Source organism: Lupinus angustifolius, chromosome LG03, assembly GCF_001865875.1.
Source record: "Lupinus angustifolius cultivar Tanjil chromosome LG03, LupAngTanjil_v1.0, whole genome shotgun sequence".
Lineage (NCBI taxonomy): Eukaryota > Viridiplantae > Streptophyta > Magnoliopsida > Fabales > Fabaceae > Lupinus > Lupinus angustifolius.
The window spans coordinates 25,971,495-25,989,534 of NC_032011.1; the positions used below are offsets into that span (position 1 = coordinate 25,971,495).

General features: G+C 27.5%; 1 protein-coding gene across 1 annotated transcript; it reads right to left on the reverse strand.

The window, feature by feature from the left end:
* On the reverse strand, positions 862 to 5,332 carry LOC109344136 (lysine histidine transporter 2). The gene is made up of 7 exons (XM_019582769.1): positions 5,089 to 5,332; positions 3,278 to 3,661; positions 2,799 to 3,192; positions 1,879 to 1,984; positions 1,700 to 1,791; positions 1,157 to 1,225; positions 862 to 1,052 (listed from the first exon to the last, which is right to left on the reverse strand). Exons 1-7 carry the CDS (start codon positions 5,265 to 5,267, stop codon positions 954 to 956), a joined length of 1,323 nt encoding a protein of 440 aa, XP_019438314.1. The 5' UTR covers positions 5,268 to 5,332; the 3' UTR covers positions 862 to 953.

Below are 18,040 nucleotides of genomic sequence, written 5' to 3' on the forward strand. Positions count from 1 at the left end.
CCACAATTTGACATAAGAAAAGGTACAACTTAAGGAAAATTGAAGTGGCCTAATGGGGAGGAACACAACACCTAATATAGCCGATATCTTCAAATGAGCATGTCAAGTGCTTTTGAGGTTTGGGTTGGTGATTGATCACAAATAAGTCCATTTGAAAACCAATTAATTACTATTATTTTTGTTTGTTGTTGAAAGAATTAATCATGACCTTTGAATTTAATGCATTCCAATTTCTTAAAACTACTATTTGAATTTAATAAAGAATAAATTACACAACCAAGGTGTTAGTATAGTGACGTAAGGTTCTACTAGATTATTAGGATGAACAAAAGGCCAATGGTTCGATTCCTGTGAGCAGAACTTGTTGAGAGAGTGTAACCTTTTAAATAAAAAAGAGTCATTTAGGCTTTATCTTGTGGCTTTTTTATCAAAACTTTTCTCAATTAAATTTGTGTTTAAAATGAAAAGATGCATAAGGTCTTTGTATCATTTTCTCTGTTGTAACTAATGGATTTTAAGTTAAAAGCTAATATAAAAACAACTTATATGAAAATTTATATTTTTCTAAGCTAATGGATTTTAAGGTACAGACTATAGAAATATATAATTTATAGAATAGTTTATGTTTTCCAAATTCTATCAAGTGAGGTTCTATTTCTCACTTACCATACAAATATTCAACATACTACTTTGCAATCACAATCCTAAATAATCTCGACTTTAAATAATAACATTGATATAAGAATTTTGCATTGATGTAAACTTATTGTTCATTTGAAAATTAAAATATTACATAAAACATAGGAAATGAACATTAAAAAAAGAACATGTTATGATATAAAAATGACAAAATTTCATTACAACATATGACCCACTTTAATTAATGTAAGGTCTATGATATATTTCTTTCTTGTCATTCACTTTCATCAATCAATTTTCTGGCTAGTTCACATTTATGAGAAGAACTTATAGGTCTTGGCTGAAAGGATGATATTCCTCATGGCACCAATTGGTGATACTATCATCAACACGACTCCAATAACAATGCAAACCTGTTAATTGAAGGATGAATAAATAAAATTAACTAAAGTCTTAGTACTTTGTAAAATTGAAGAGGAAACTTTATTTAAGAATTTTAATAATGCTAATAAGATACCCAATTGATTATCCAGGTGAGGCTGAATCTCTTGGGTTTTTTGAGTTTGAGCCATATGATACAAGGAAGCTGCAAGTAGGAAAAAAAAGAGGACAAAATAAGTATGCAAATATAAGATTTATGGATAATGAAATTGGTTCTCACTGCCAACAAATGTTACATTCAAAAATCGAATCATTAACCTTTTTATCTATCTAGGATCTACAAGTTTGCTCCATAAGATTTATATTTATTAGATTGTAGGATAAATTGTTAGGCTTATGCACATAAAGCCTTCATTCAATCAAATCAAACTCTACTTAGGTCACAAAAATTAGTTTGATTATATAAAAATTGACATGCTATCGAACTTAAACAATCAATTTTGGCAAATAATCCCTAATGTTTTGACCTTTCGATCAAGCTTGAGTCCGACCAAGTAGCTCAAATTTCTAGCTCTACCCATAAATATAACTATGATTATAATCAATATTTTATATTTTAGAGTATCCTCTATTTTTATTATAAGGGAAGCTAATATGGTTTTACAGTTATATTACTTACAAAGTATGATGTTGGGGCAAAGGCAAATCCTCCGAGAAATCCAAGAAGAGATCCAAAGAAAGGAATACATATGCCAATTAACATTGTCAATGCTGAAAAATTAGGATTCCAAAGTTAACCAAAAACCAATTGATGAAACTAAAAAAATAAAAAAAAAGTTTTAATGAGTAATAACTTACCAACATATATAGTGCGACTAATAAGTCTAAGTCCAAAAGAAGGGGTAAATTTTAACTTCTTAACCATGTAGGTTTCCATCATATCAAACACTGGCATTGCAAATACCTGTGTTCATAGAATAGTGAGAAAGTTTAATATAACATAATGAGAGTACTTGTTAAAACACTTATCATAGTCCCATATAAGAAATAAATCATTTCTTAAGTATCCAACTTAGGTATAATATGTTAATCACATCTTGATTATAACATAACAATAGTAAATCATAAATAAATTAAGACAATAATTTTAATACAATATTATGTTCGGACAAGATAAGATGACCAAAATATCTATATTTATCGTAAAGAGACAAGACCACCATAAAAAGACATGACACAACAGAGTTGGTTATCAAAATGATTGTCTCCATCTCCACCTTAGAGGAAAAGTTGCTAGTCTTGCTCATATAACTCCACTCGACTATATCATAATGATTTTATAATGATATAACAATTCAGAAGTATTTGACAATATAAAACAAAAACAATTAGACTATTCTAATTAACCATCTCATCTAATTAGGATGATCTAATGATTTAAATTGTGAATCACATCACGTAATGCAGTCGCAATATTGTGGTTGTGATGACCGTCGCAATTGCATTACACCGTAATTGTTGTGTGACACCGAATCATAATGATGTGTCTATGCTGGGTCACAGGGTAACTATATCGGTCCATATTTGGACTGCACTGAATTCAAAAATGTTTTTTAATCACAAAGTAATTCACACCATAAAGGTAGTAATCGGCATCTCAACAACCATAATCACAATACCAGCAACTATTACCGCAACTATAATTTAAAAGGTGGAATTATCTAATGAGTCTAGAAATTATATATATATATATATGTTAAATTGAAAGTAATCATGACCTGGTAACCTCCAATAACATGAACAACAACAAACAAGTTAGCAGCAGCAATGAGCCAAGCAGGGCGTTCTAATGAGATTAGAATGTTATCATCAACTGAGTTTCCAAACATATAATATCCAATCAATGCAACTGGGAAGTAGCATAATGCAACTCCAATATATGCAACAATAACTCCTTTCCACATTGGTTTCTTTGAAGGGTTTTCTGGTGTTGAAGGCATTGTTGCTTGGATTTCCAAAACCACATTGTGACCAGCATAAGCAAATGCAACATCTCCCAATGCAGAAAAGAAGTTGAATACTGCATCAGAAGTGCTAGTTGATCTTGAACCATAGCTCACATTTGGTGTAACCCCTTTGTGTATAGAAGCACCCCATGCAATGGTTGAGTAACTAGTTCAATAATTTAACACTTTTCATTAATACATGTTATTATAACATCATCAAACATAGGTGAGAAAAGAGTGTTACTACATACGTTAAGGACATAGCAGCTGCAGCAAGAGAGATGAAAGAAATAGAGTTGAAGTTGGGACATTGAGCAAGAACAAAGTTGATAGAAGCAAAGATGATAATCCAATATGAAGTTTTGATATCTTTGCAATCAGTACAAAGAGTATCATGAACTTTCTTCAATGATTTTCCACCTGTTACCATATACACAATGCATGTACCAACTTCAACAACTATTTGTTGTGGAACCACAATCCATAGACCCATCTTTTTACCAAAAGCTTCTTGACCTAACTCATGATACCTATCTAATCTTTTTCCAGGTATCATTTCATGCATTTCAACCATTTGCCATAGAGTGTATAAGGTTATAATCCATGACAATATAAGAATAACAATGCCAGGACCCCTGTTGTATATATATATTTCCAATCAAACCTTGGAGAGAATAAGGAAGGGTTTAACAAATTTCAACTAGTAAATACAATTTAAAGAAAACAAAAGCTTAGGTGGTATCTGAAATTTGGCACTGTTGTATATATATTTCTCATGCATCATTGGGCTTATTTAATTCATTTGGTATGAATTGTATGGTCAACCAATATTAAACATAATGAGGTTATTGAGAATATATATCTTCTCAAATAAATAAATAAATTATCTTATTCAATAATTAAAATTATGATATTTTATTCTCATATGAGGAAATAAGTATATTCTCATATGATGAAATAAGTATTTTGAGAAGATAACTTATTTTCTCATTTAAGAAAATATTTTATTTTCTTCCTCTTATACTTGAATTATGATATAGTTGGTATGTTAGATATAATAATAAAAACTTTAATAAATTATATATGATTAACAAACTATCACATTAGGTGGTATTTAACTACTCCCCAAAAATTGTAATCAACATCTTCCACCAATAACTGGTGGTAAACACTAAATAGTATAAGATTAAACAATATTTTCTTACTCTAAAATTCTTAAATTACACGTAGAGATAATTACATGTTAAATGTCAAGATATATAATATAATTATATGTTTTTTCTATATTAAAATTCTTAAAAAGTAGAGGGAAAAAAAAAATTCATGATTTTTAAATGGTATATATACAATAAATCTCGTGAATGAATTATACGAGTTATGCTGTAGTTTTCTTTATCCTATAAATCTCGTGATGTAGTTCACAAGTTCTAAAGATAAGGACTCATATGTTGTCATGCACGAAATTTGTGATAATTTTCTCTCTCTTATAAATCTCTTGCATGTAGTGTATGAGTTCAGATTTTTTTTAAGTACGATGATTAAACAAAACTCGCAAATAACATATACGAGTATTTATCTCCAGACAAAAAATATAATTCATGTATAGCAGGTATGAGTCTTCCAAAAAAATTAACTCGTGTATGACATACATGAGTTTTATAAAGTTTACACATATTCGATAATTTTCCCAAAAGGTGGATCAAAATGATAATAACAAAGTCACCATACAACAACCTTGTAAGTTTTCCCTAAAAATTCTTAAAATTCCAAGTAGACATAATTATAAGTTCAATGTAAAATATATAATAGAATTATATATTTCTTCTACATCAAAAAACATAAAATATAGAGAAACAAATTCTTTTTCATTATTTTTAAATGGTATATATACAATAAAATCTAAGTGAAAAATGTGATAAAATATGATATATATTCAAAACTTTATGTTTTGCATAACAAAAAAAAATCTATTAAAACCATGATTCTTGGTTTGATTTTAATAATTCTCAATCCAGAGTCATTAGAAAAAAAGGAAAAAAAGTGTATGCAATAAAAGACATACCAACCCATATTTGACAAGGCATATGGAAGACTAAGAACACCAGCTCCAACCATAGCTGTTAGGTTATGAAAAGCTGAATACCACCATTTAGCTTTTCTAGAAGCAGTAATTGGAAGCCAATTATCAATAGCTTTTTGTTTAGCCAAAGCATCATCACTAATCTCTTTATTTTGACTCATAATTATTGTTTCCCTACCTAGACCAATCAAACTTTTATTTGCCAATCACTTAAAAAAAATTATGATAATGGCAAGGAGAAACTTCATATATTCTTGGTCTCTTTGTAAATTATGATAACAAGTAATGCATTATTATATATAGGGAATGAGAGTATGCTAATGTTGTAATTGAATAATATATGGTAAAATGCATTGATGGAATGAACTAATCTTAGTCGAATAACTCCCACAAAATATCTTTTGTATCATTATAATAATTCAGGACATGAAAGGAAATAGTGGATTCTAAAATTCACATAAATGGTAAGTAGGTTTTATTCGGGATTCATGGGAATAGGTAATAGATACCTGGTTGGCATATGAGTTATTAAAGATAAAAATGGAAAGAAATATTTTGGTTAGTTAAAAAATTTGTATATCTAATTTGGTATATGAAAAATTAAAAAACTCAAAATAGTTCCAAAAAAATATTAAATGTTAATCAAATTAATTATTTTTTATGATGCTAGACTATTTTGATTAACATTTACAATATTTAAATACTAATTTCGACTTTTATTTTTCAGAATTAAATTGGTACATATAGAAATTTATAAAGAACAAAATTGATATTCACTATGAGGAAAACGTATATTACTTTTTTGTCTTTTTAGCTATGCTAAAGAAAACAGTAAATTACTTAGTGAAATTACATAAATCATCTCTCATTCTTTTAAACCTATATAACTCACATCTAATTATATATATAAATTATATTGATTACCCATGTATAAGAGATGAGTGTAATTTATTCAATAAAAATTGATGACAAATATAATTAAGTCATAATTGTCGTATTATGAAGATAAGTTTAAATAATATAAGATTCAATGTTTTTTGGTGAGAATATAAGATTCAATATTGATTCATTATTTTTGGTTCATATAAACTGTAACAATAATTCTAAGGAGTTCTTTAAATCATTCTTATATTACATTGTAACTAACAAAAATAATAAATATACATATACCTGAGGCGGATCTCTTTAGGGGCAGGTGGGGGCAACCACCCCCTGAATTTTAAAAAAAATTAATATTCTTTTTGGTAAATTGTTTTAATATATTTACTTTACATAATTTATTAAATAATTTATCAATTTGGACAACACACATGATTCACAAATAATTTGATTATTCTATTTGTGTAGTTATACAAAGTCATACAATATTGTAGGCATATAGCAATTGTAAATTTTTTTATCATTGCACCTTTGAGAGTGTGTTTTTGAATGTGTTTTTATTACCAAAAAAACTGTTAAATGATTCTCCTCATCACTTGTGAATTCATATAGTGTTTGTAAGTTATTTTCACCAATATTTTCTTAATGTAATATTCTTATTTCTTCAATTCGTAATTTAAAATTGCAGTATCATTACACTATATTGGAGTGCAGTTCTAGATATTAATGGTACATTCTGAATTTTTATTATACTATATATTGATTCAATCATTAATCAAGATGAATTTCTTATTAGTAATGTGACAATTTATATGAAAAAATAAAATAACTAAAAATTTTACACATGATTCAATAATCGATGCATTTATGTCTTTAAAAGTCCAAAAAATAGCATTTTAAATGAATGTATATTTTTCTTTAACATCTTCGGTGCTAAACTAATGTTATTTAGAAATACTCAAGATGAATTTCTTATTGGTAATGTGGCTATTTATATGGGAAAATGAAATAACTAAAACTTTTACACATGATTCAATAACTGATGAGTTTAAGTCATTAAAAGTCGGAAAAGTGGCATTTTAAATGAATGTATTTTTCTTTAACATTTTTAGTTGTAAATTAATGTTATTTAGAATTAAGAGCAAATATTTATTTCAGTTCCTCATATTTTTCGACCTCACCAATCTAGTTCTTCAAAAATTGAGAAACCCAAAATAATCCCCAAAATTTTAAATGTGGGTCAAATTAGTCTCTATTTGTTGTAAAACATGCTAAAAATTACAAATTTGACATACATTTGAAATTTTTATGACGATTTTAAATTCTTACTTTTTTGAGAGACTAAACTGGTAAGGTCAACAAATATTGAGCGACTGAAATGAGTATGTACTCTAGAACTAATATGTTCTTTTGAAACTTTGAAACAATTATATATATATTTATTTTTTATTGTTAATCAAATAATTTTAATCATAAATTATAATTAAATTTATTGCCCCCTCTAAACTTTAGAGCAAGATCCGTTACTGACATACACGCTTATATTGTTTGGATTTGTTTTTAATATACCATATTTTGTTTAACTTACATATATTCGTCACATTTTTTTTAGGAAATTACACTTATCTCTCCTAAGTGAGTAATCAACAATATAATGTACGTATATAACTAAGATATTTTTTATAGGTTTGGAGAAGTGATTTATGTAATTTTCTATGAAGCACGGATTCGTCAAATACCCTCACGTGTCGGTGTCCGACACGTATCTGACACGGATACGCTCGAATTCGCCGCGAAGGATACGTATCCATAAAGTATCCAAAAATAAAATAAAATAAAATAAAATAAATAAATATTAAGACACGTATCCGATTCGTTTTCAATAAAATATAGGATATATAAATTCGTTTTCAATAAAATATAGGATATATAGATTCGTTTTCAGTAAAGTATAGGATATATAGATTCGTTTCCAATAAAATAGGATAAGATAGATTCTTTTCCAATAAAACATGATAAGATAAATTCGTTTCCAATAAAACATGACAAGATAGATCTGTTTTCATTAAAATATGATAAGATATATTTGTTATGGAGGGCAATGATTTTAGGATATATTCGTTTTCATTAAAATAGGAAAGATAGATTTGTTATGGACGACAACGATTTTAAATTTCCATTATATTTTTTACTTTGGATATTTTGATTTACACTTATAATTTTATCATATTTTATGTGTTTTTATTATTTTATACGCGTATCCCTGAACGTATCGTATCCTGTATTTTTGAAAAAATGTGTGTCGACATATCAGATACGTATCGTACCCGACACACGTATCAGTATTCGTGCTTCATAGGTAATTTTAGTCAAACTTAAATGGGGTGTGTATAATTTATCCAAAACTTTGGTGAGCCAGAAAACACGTCCTTCAAAAAAGGAATAATATAATACTTTTCATAAAATTTATTGTTTTCTTCTTATTTTCCTTTTTCTCCCCACGCGATTGACTATTTTTGTACACTACGTAATACGTATGCATATTTAGAGGGTATTGACTAATGATAATGATAAAAAACTATAATTAATGTATTTTTAAACTTTCAAATATGATAGATAGATGGAAATAAGAAAACTCAAAGTGAAGAGATAAATAAAAGGAGAGTTAGAGACTTTAAATTTTTTAAAGTATTTTAAAATCCATTAATTTTAATTTAATTATTGATTTAGCAGTACATCACATATTATATATGTAGAAATTTTATTTGAGATAATATTTTTTTTGGGTATTTCACTACTGGTTATGACCTGGTGCTAATGTACGTGTTTAAGTTTTATTGTATAATTTTTAATCATTATTTATATATATTTTATTGTATAATGTAAAAAAATTGCACTATCACCTCATAATCTTATCTACTGGTGATGTATTAAACTATTGTATATATTTTAAACTATTTTATATATTTAGAGTTTCTTTTGTACTACTAATGGTATTCCCTTATTTTTTGTGTAATGACTAATCTTTTTTTAGGTTCGTGGTTGTTTCTTCTAACATGTGTCACTCCCAGGAATCGAATCATCAACCTTAGGGATCTAGAAGGCCTTACAGTTCTAGATCAATATTATATTGGTATATTTAGAGTATTTGAACCTATCATATAATTTACAGCTATTTTATATGTTTTTGATACATGGCTCTAGTATAACAAAAACATATTACTAGTTATGAGCTGGTGTGTGTTAATATATGACATTAAATTTTATTGTATTACATTTTTTGAATCATTATTTATTTAGTAACTATTAATAATTTATTTAAATTATGGAATGAGATATATATACTTTAAAGCACTATTTTTAATTATTGAATATTTGCAACTAAAGATAAGTGTCAACTTAGAAGAATGAAGAAGGAAAAACTTAAGGTATATATCATTATTAATCGCAACCGATCCTTGTAATTAAAAAGATTATTTATATGAAGTTGGTAATAAAGCCAATTGAAACATCAACATATATTAGATAACTTATTTTCCAGCGATAATGTAAAATAGTAGTGCTAATTAAGGAATATTTTTATAACAGAATTGTAATCATCATTGTTCTTTTATCATAGTGTGTCACCCACATTACTATTTTTTTTTACTATCAAGGGTATTCCCTCACTTTTTAGGTAAGGAACTAATCCATTTTGATTTCGTGGTTGTTCCTCCCAATAAATATCGCTCACAGAAATCAAACTATCAATCTTGAGGATCCAATAGAGCCTTACACAACTAGATCAACATCTTATTGATTCTCACTTTACTATTTGATATAAATGACGAATAAATTGAATATACTTAAATTGCTTGAGAGGGTGAAGGATTTAATTATATAAATGCTAATTTCTCTTGAATGAGAATAACAATGAAAGACATAGAGAATATCAAGTAAGAAGAAAATGATTGTCTAAGCTGTTGAAAATATTGATGGTAAAGTTGTGATTTGTATTCAAATGAATGTTTGGATTTGGATAACAAAATATAACAAACACATCATCTTAACATTAATTCAGACTCATGCAAATCAAACAATAACCAAACTAGAAAAAAAAATGGATAATTACTTTAACAATAGTAAAAAAAAAGTGAGATTAAAAAATTATAATACATTAGGGATGATAAGAGTATAGACTATACCCGTTTTACATATGAGAAATATAACCCATACTCTTATCAGTATTCACTTACAGGTTTTTCGTGAGTTTTAGGGAGTAAAAGCGGGTGCAATAGGTACTCACAAGTATACGAATGCTTAAAACTTGAAAAAAACTTTGTATAAGAGTTACTTTTAGGATATTTTATATGTGAAGACAACAAAGCAATATTGTTTCAAAAGGGTGTGCAATATTCACCATATAACACCTAATGCGACCTCTCAGATCCATACATATACTGAACGTGTTACCGGTAACACCTCAATCATAATATGCGACCTCCCCGGTAGTGCAATATGCACCAATGACAGGCTCAGTATATATATGGACCCTGGTAGGTCGCATGACATAACTGAGGTGTTACACACCACCAAATTAAACCATATAAAATCAAAAATATAGTAAAGTAATTTGATATATCGCGGTACCCACTATTCCTTGCCCACCGTGTATGCATTACCGGTATTTTAAAGAGTCCATTTTAAAATCTATGAGTACCCGTTTTTAACTAGTCCTCATACTTGTGTGAATTTTATTCATAGGTACCTACAAGTGTGAGTCGTTTTGTTATTCTTAGACTATATATGTATATATAGTGTTGTATATATAACTTAGAATAATAAAAGAGACCATCTTTTTATGTCCAAATAAACTTTTAAGACTACCTAATAAAAACTAAATATAATATGTAACACCCTTCCAAATTAATAGAAATAAAATGATAGAAATCATTAACAATAATTGTTTGTTTAATCTCTTCTAAATTACTCAACCTAAATGTGAATGCTAATCTGCACACCCTCTCTTAAACCAAATTTTAATGAATAATCATTTAAACTAGTATACGTAATAATATTATGCTATGAAATTTGAACTAAATTTTGCACCATTAAATAAAGTAAATGATTTTAAACTATAATTATTATTATTATTTGATGTTTTATAGGTTCAATTAACTATTGTTCTCTTAGTCATGTTTTAAATTTATATAGTTAGTATTATAAAAGACAATGTTGAAATATAGGAATTGTACATTTTTAATTATTTATTTACTCTTTAGTCATATTTTGCCTTTATATAGTAGTATAAATGTAATAAAGTTGTTATATGAAATATATATTGTATATGAGCATATCATGTAATTTAATATAAATTTTAATATATATGCATTATCATTCTAAAGATTTTACACGATCAATATATATTTATTATTCATATGTGTCATTTTTATATTTAAAATCAATGGTAGATGATAGAATGATATTGTATTAAACTTTTAATATTATTGAGTATTTAGAGGATATGGAAATAAGTTATACCAACTTATTACTATATTAGTTATTTAATACTATTTAATTATTGACTCATCATTCTTTTATACTTTGAACTACTACCCATATTTTATAAATGGAATGAGAAATTAGATGATGTAATTACTCTTACTAAAAATTTATATTTTCGTCTAGTACTAAAATCTTATTGTTTCTCTAAAAATTAAACCTATCATCATCACTAATAATCAATTTAATATGTTTTGCTTTTTAAAATTAGTTTATCTGTTGAAATTATAATGTGTAGATATGGAAGGAAAAAATAAATTCTCAAAATAGTAAATTATATTAATAATATTATGATATAGAAGACATAATACTAATAGCATATATTTCTACTAATGTTAAACTTCTAAATAGATATAGAAACAAATAATAAAAGATAAATTAAAGCAATCTTAATTATAAATATCTTCTAACATATACTCTACACAAATCTAAGACATATTATAATATGAGATATTATCTTTATATCTATGTGTCATCTAGATATTCTAATTAGATATGGAAACAAATAATATAATATAAACTAAAGTAATCTCAATCACAAAAGATCTTCTAAGATATACTCTAAAAAAATATAAGATATAATCATCATAATATGATATATTATCTTTATATCTATGTATCATCTATATATTCTCTATAATATAATTTAAGATATTCTAAATATTTTCGTATATTATAATAATTCACCTCAAGACAAAGTTTACTAAACTTTAAACTTATTACAAATAATCTCTTTAAAAAAAAAGTAATCATAATATAATTACATGGACTTCGACAAACATGATTTCAAGGAATTGCAAACGTAGATGAAATCTACAATGAATATAATGTAATGATAACTACAATGAAGGTACTTTTAAGGTAGAGGAAACAAATGTTATAAACTGTTAATGAAATGGATTCATTAATGATGAGTTTTTCCAACTCTAACAAAAGAAATTGAAAAATATTAAGACAAAATACTTAATGATCTATGACAGAAGCTATATTCAAGCTTAACTTGACAAAATAAAATAACAATTAACCATTTATGGAAGAATCTATCTCCAAACTTATTCACCATGAACACAAGTAAATATGGTTTAATCATTCATGACAAAAGCTATTTCCAAGCTTAACCACCACGACTCTGATACCTTGTTGAAATAATAGTGTTTAGATTATGGAATGAGTTAACTCATATTTATATTAATACTAGACTTTTAATTAAACATGTATGAATATTCAATTTTGTCTGACCCAAAAGCCTAAAATTATTATTTAGAAAAATATTATTTTTATTTAATTATTTTTAAAATAATAAATGAAAATAGAATTTTCTAGGTGGTTTTTTCAAGATTAAGAGGGAAAAGTTATACTTATCCATTTGTTTTTTTTAATATATCCGATTAGATAAGTTATATCACTTTTTGTTATAATATAAATTATTTTCAAAAAATAATAAAAAATATTATTATTGGTTAAAATCTACTTTTTATTAGTATTTAGTATTTACCCCTTAATTTTTGTTTTTTAAGAAAATAAAAAATTTGACAGAATAATATATAAGATAGAGTTTATCAATTAATCACAAATATCTACTAAAATAATATTAATAAAATGAAAATTAGTTTTAAATAAAGGATGGGAGGAGAATAACTATTGGCGTTTGTCTCTAAGAAATTAATAACAGAAAAATCAAAATCAAAATAGAGATAAGTGGAGGTGATCATCATATTTATAGGAGTGCTTATCATTAGGCCTCTCAAATTTAACTATAAATAGATCACTTAGTTGAGAAAACCATAAAAACACCAAAAGTAGAAGAAAAATGCAATGTTTGTATCTTGATGAGTAGTGAAAAATCAATCATCACTCTCTATACCTCATTTACTATGTTTGTACCTTGAGAGTAGTGAATAACTCTTCTTTGATGAGTTTAAAATATATGTATTAATTGTGTAATTTTTTTTATATTATTAGCGCATTATCTACTATTGATTTTGTATCACTTTTTTTAGAGTAAAAAATAATTAATAAATCAATGATGAATGATTGACTGACAGTGTAAAAAAACACTTATACTATTAATATAAAAAAAACACTTAAACAATGTCATTCATTGAGGTGTGCTTCCATCATATGTTAACCATTCCACACCATCTCATCATCACATGTAATAACTTTTGTGTTATCATTTTTGTTCTCTAGTACATTCATATATAGTAATAATTTGTAACAATGATAGAAATCAATAAATAGTAGCATAATAATATTTAAATAGTGGAAATCATATAACTTAATACCTATTATGTAAAGAAAAGGTAGCATAATAATATTTTAATAATAAATCATATAGTGGCGGTATAGTAATTTCGATTCATAAAAGTAATAGTCGTTGGTAGGAATAGTCACACACTCTGAAAGATATTAGTTCATTACGTATAGGATGAGGAGATATCCTTCATCAAAAAAAGTTATAATAATAAATGTTCAAATAGGTAAGTAAAGTATATAATACGTATATTTATGTATAGTTTTTATGATTGATAAGTGATAATTATTCTGTAATTGATAAGTCATTGTTTTTGTTTAAAAATAATAATGGAATTAATGAATGTGTCTTTCTTAGACGACTTTCATTTTCATCATCGTACAAATAAGAGAAAATTGATTTTTTATCACTTTAGTATAAAAAATTAAAAAAATACAATATTTATCACAATTTTAAGATACGGTATGATCTCGGATATGAGAAGTTCATTTCACCTTCTTAAAGTTGGTGAATAATTAATACAATTTTTTTCTAACAATTCTAATGAAAACTTTTAAATATAAAAAATGGTAAAGTTTTAATTAAGATTTTCACTCCTAATATGAAATGAGTATCACACATGAGAGCTATATTTCACTTACTTAAGTAGAGTTAGGAGGTTAACATTAACGATCGCTAAAAAATAAAATAAATTGAAATAACAAAATATTTTCTATCAAAAATTATATAGTCTTGATTCCATAATATTCACAAGGATACATATGAATAATATCTTATCTTGTAGAAAAAATTCATTTTTAATAAAATAATCAAACAACTTTTGGTATAAAATTAGTCTATGCAATTAGCGAGGATATTGTCTAGTACAAGCGGGTGAGGTGTTAATACATTCTCAATTCGTAATTGACTTTTGAGTCCAGACTTCAAATTTAAAAACCAATGCAATCCAACAATGGACATAAATAGAGTTTTCTATGTTTTGACCATAAAAATATTGTGGCGACTCTAAACCATGTAACCGATATCCAACCGAAAATCAAAGCACAACAGTTGGTGACTCTACTAGGACATTATTTTAGGGAGTCAGGCCTAGAATCACTAACTGCATCAACCTAATAACCTTTTGTGTTGTTTAATTTAAGTGTATTCATTCCTTTGTATATAATTTTTATTAAAAATTAAAGATTCCTAGCTTCCAACAACCACACCAAATTACACTTGCATTTTGCACACACATGTCTTATACCTAGACATTAGATTAGGAGGACATATACATTATTGGTGTGAACTTCGAGTCTCACTTATATTGGCACGATGAACCACTCAATTTGTCACCAAGTATCATGAGTTTTGTCGATGTGGACTTCATATCTCACTTATATTTTGGGTTTCATTTCTTTGTGATTGAGTTTTCAATCTTTATTATTTCTCAACGTGAACTCACACTCCTTTAATAAAGTGACTCAAGTGTCATCTCAAGCCCTAATGATATAGGATACTATTGATCATTAGTATATCTACACCATGGGCTCATCAAAATAAATACCTTGAGAGGCCCATTGTCCTAAGGGTAATTTTTAACATTGAAAAAATTGGGGTAACTCATCTTTACCACAGGTTATTAGAGAACATAACACATGAGATATTCACTTGAGTTCTATGCCTTTGTTATTAGAGAACATAACACCATGGTTCCTGTTTCCCTGAGATATCTGAGTATCCTCTTTACTGCCACCATGTGTGAATGTTTAGGATGCTTCATGTACCTACTAACCAATTCAACACCATAAGCTAGATCAGTTCTTGAGTTGCAAATATATCTTAGAGATCCTATCATTTGCCTATAGAGAGTTGAATCAACTAGTTGATCCTCTTAAGTCTCCTTGCATATAATGTGGCCAATTTTAACTAGTGTTGAGGTTGGGTTGCACTCAAGCATATTAAACCTCTCAAGTACATCACAAATGTACTTCCTTTGATGCATCAAGGTTCTTTCGTTAGTCATTGCAAACTCAATCCCTAAGAAATATGAGAGATCCTAAATCTGACATCTCAAACTCAAGTTTTAGCTGTGATTTGAGCCATTCAATTTCATTATCTTTGCTGCCAGTTATTAGCAAATCATCCACATACAATCATATTTGGAATGATTCTTCAGTAGATATACCATCTTCAACTCACAGGTATGATTTTATTTTTATACTCCTTCAATTTTTTTTGTCAGATATAATTTCTTCATCATATAATTTTTTCTATGATAATTGTTTTTTCCCATCTATAACAATAACTTCATTTTTCTCACATGATGTATGTTAAAAAATTTCACGATGTGTTTACTTTTCTCACAGGAAATATGGATGGGTCATGTTCTTTGTTTCAGCATTTCCAGAAGTCAAAATTATAACACCCCAAAAATTATTCCAAATAAAATCTTGCTCAAAATGGGTTTTTTTCTCTCCAATAATGATGTCATATAAAATTCATTTCCTTATATTCATTTCATTTTCGTAACATCACTTTAAGTAACATACAATACGAAAAATCAAAAACACCATTACCTAAAGGTAATAAATATATAACTCAATATAACTTTGAATCACACTTCATTAGAATATCATGAAATGTTGGTACAAAGTACAAGGCGGAACCTAATCGTCGCCCAAATAAAACTACTCCAAAATAAATACACTACACTACTCCATGCCCCCTCCTAGGACATTGAAAAACACTAACTCTGAATCCTCGCAGAACGATCCATCTGAACAAAACGAGAATAGAAGACAAATAGAAAGAAGATGGAGTAAGACATCTAATAAATATTACTCATTGACGGCGTGGAATTACACGGAATAACACATCCAGACAGACACACATAATAAACATAATATATACATCACATATAAAAATGTACAATGATGAATGATGTTATAATCTCAGATTATGAGGATCAAAGTCCACAATCTCAATGTATGAATGTTATGCTTGTTTCATCCATCCTTTCACCAATATCCTCCCAATATACTATTCAGAAATAACTAAGAGTACACGTCCCATAACAAGCCGATTTGAACGTACCAAAATTATTCCTCGCAAGGATATATGATCGATCTGTTCTGAAGAACTGTCCATTTCAGGACGGTATCATATCAAACACTTTCTGGGCATCCCTCTCATTGATCCTGATTGCAAGAGTTGTCTCGCCCCAAGCTAAAACACTCGTTTTCTCTAGACACTTCTCGCTCAAACGAGAGTTGTCTTGCTCAAGCGAGAAGAGCCTGAATATCATTTTAATTACTTTCTCAAGGAAAAAATTTCTCATTTATATCACATGTTTTTAAACCTTGAATTTAACAATTATCACATACATATCATTCTCATAATAATCATTCAAACATTATAATTCAAGAGTAAACATGGTATTTGCATAATAAACATAACATAAATCGATATAAGAAATATTGTTGTACTTAATCCAAACAAACAGACAATTGATTAAGTACAAGCTTTCTTAATACCCAAGACAACTCCAAACTTGCGAGGGAGCTTGGAGGTCCGGATGCATATTCGGACACCACTGTGTCATGATGTTTTCTCCCTCACCTGAGTGAGGCGGGTTCGCCCGGTTCTCTGTTTGCAGGTGAGCTTACTTAATTCGATCTCCTCTCGAACTCTTCATTACGCCAAAATAACGTTAATTAGTTAACTGATGATAATTATTATACTTACGAAATAACTTTTTACACGAAGATAAAACTTACGATTTAAAATGAATTTAATTGCTTTCGTCCACCCGATTCAAGGTTGAATATCCTTGAATCATCATTTGTCATTGAAAGTCTTACAATCAAATAACACTTTTTAAAGTAAGATTTTCAATAAAACTTATACCGGAATTATGTCGTAATCCGTGGATATACATCAGGCTAGTTCCCAGGAAAGAGAGGTGGGTCGTAAAGACACCTTTAAATACCAAGTCTTTCCTTAGACAGAATCTTTCTAGACATGTATTCCTACTTCATTACATTTTTCCGATAGTTCATAAATCTTATTTTTTGTAAGTAAAACATTTTTACTAAAACTAACCTTTTAAAATAAGATCATTAAGCTAGACATATCATTTTTAAAGTTAGTCAATTTAAACAAAATCAATACTTTTAAACCACTACTTTTTAAGTAAGTCTTACCATTTTAAAGTAAGTTCACTTAACTAAGATTCAACATTTTTAAATCATTTTACCATCTAAGACTTCATAACACTTT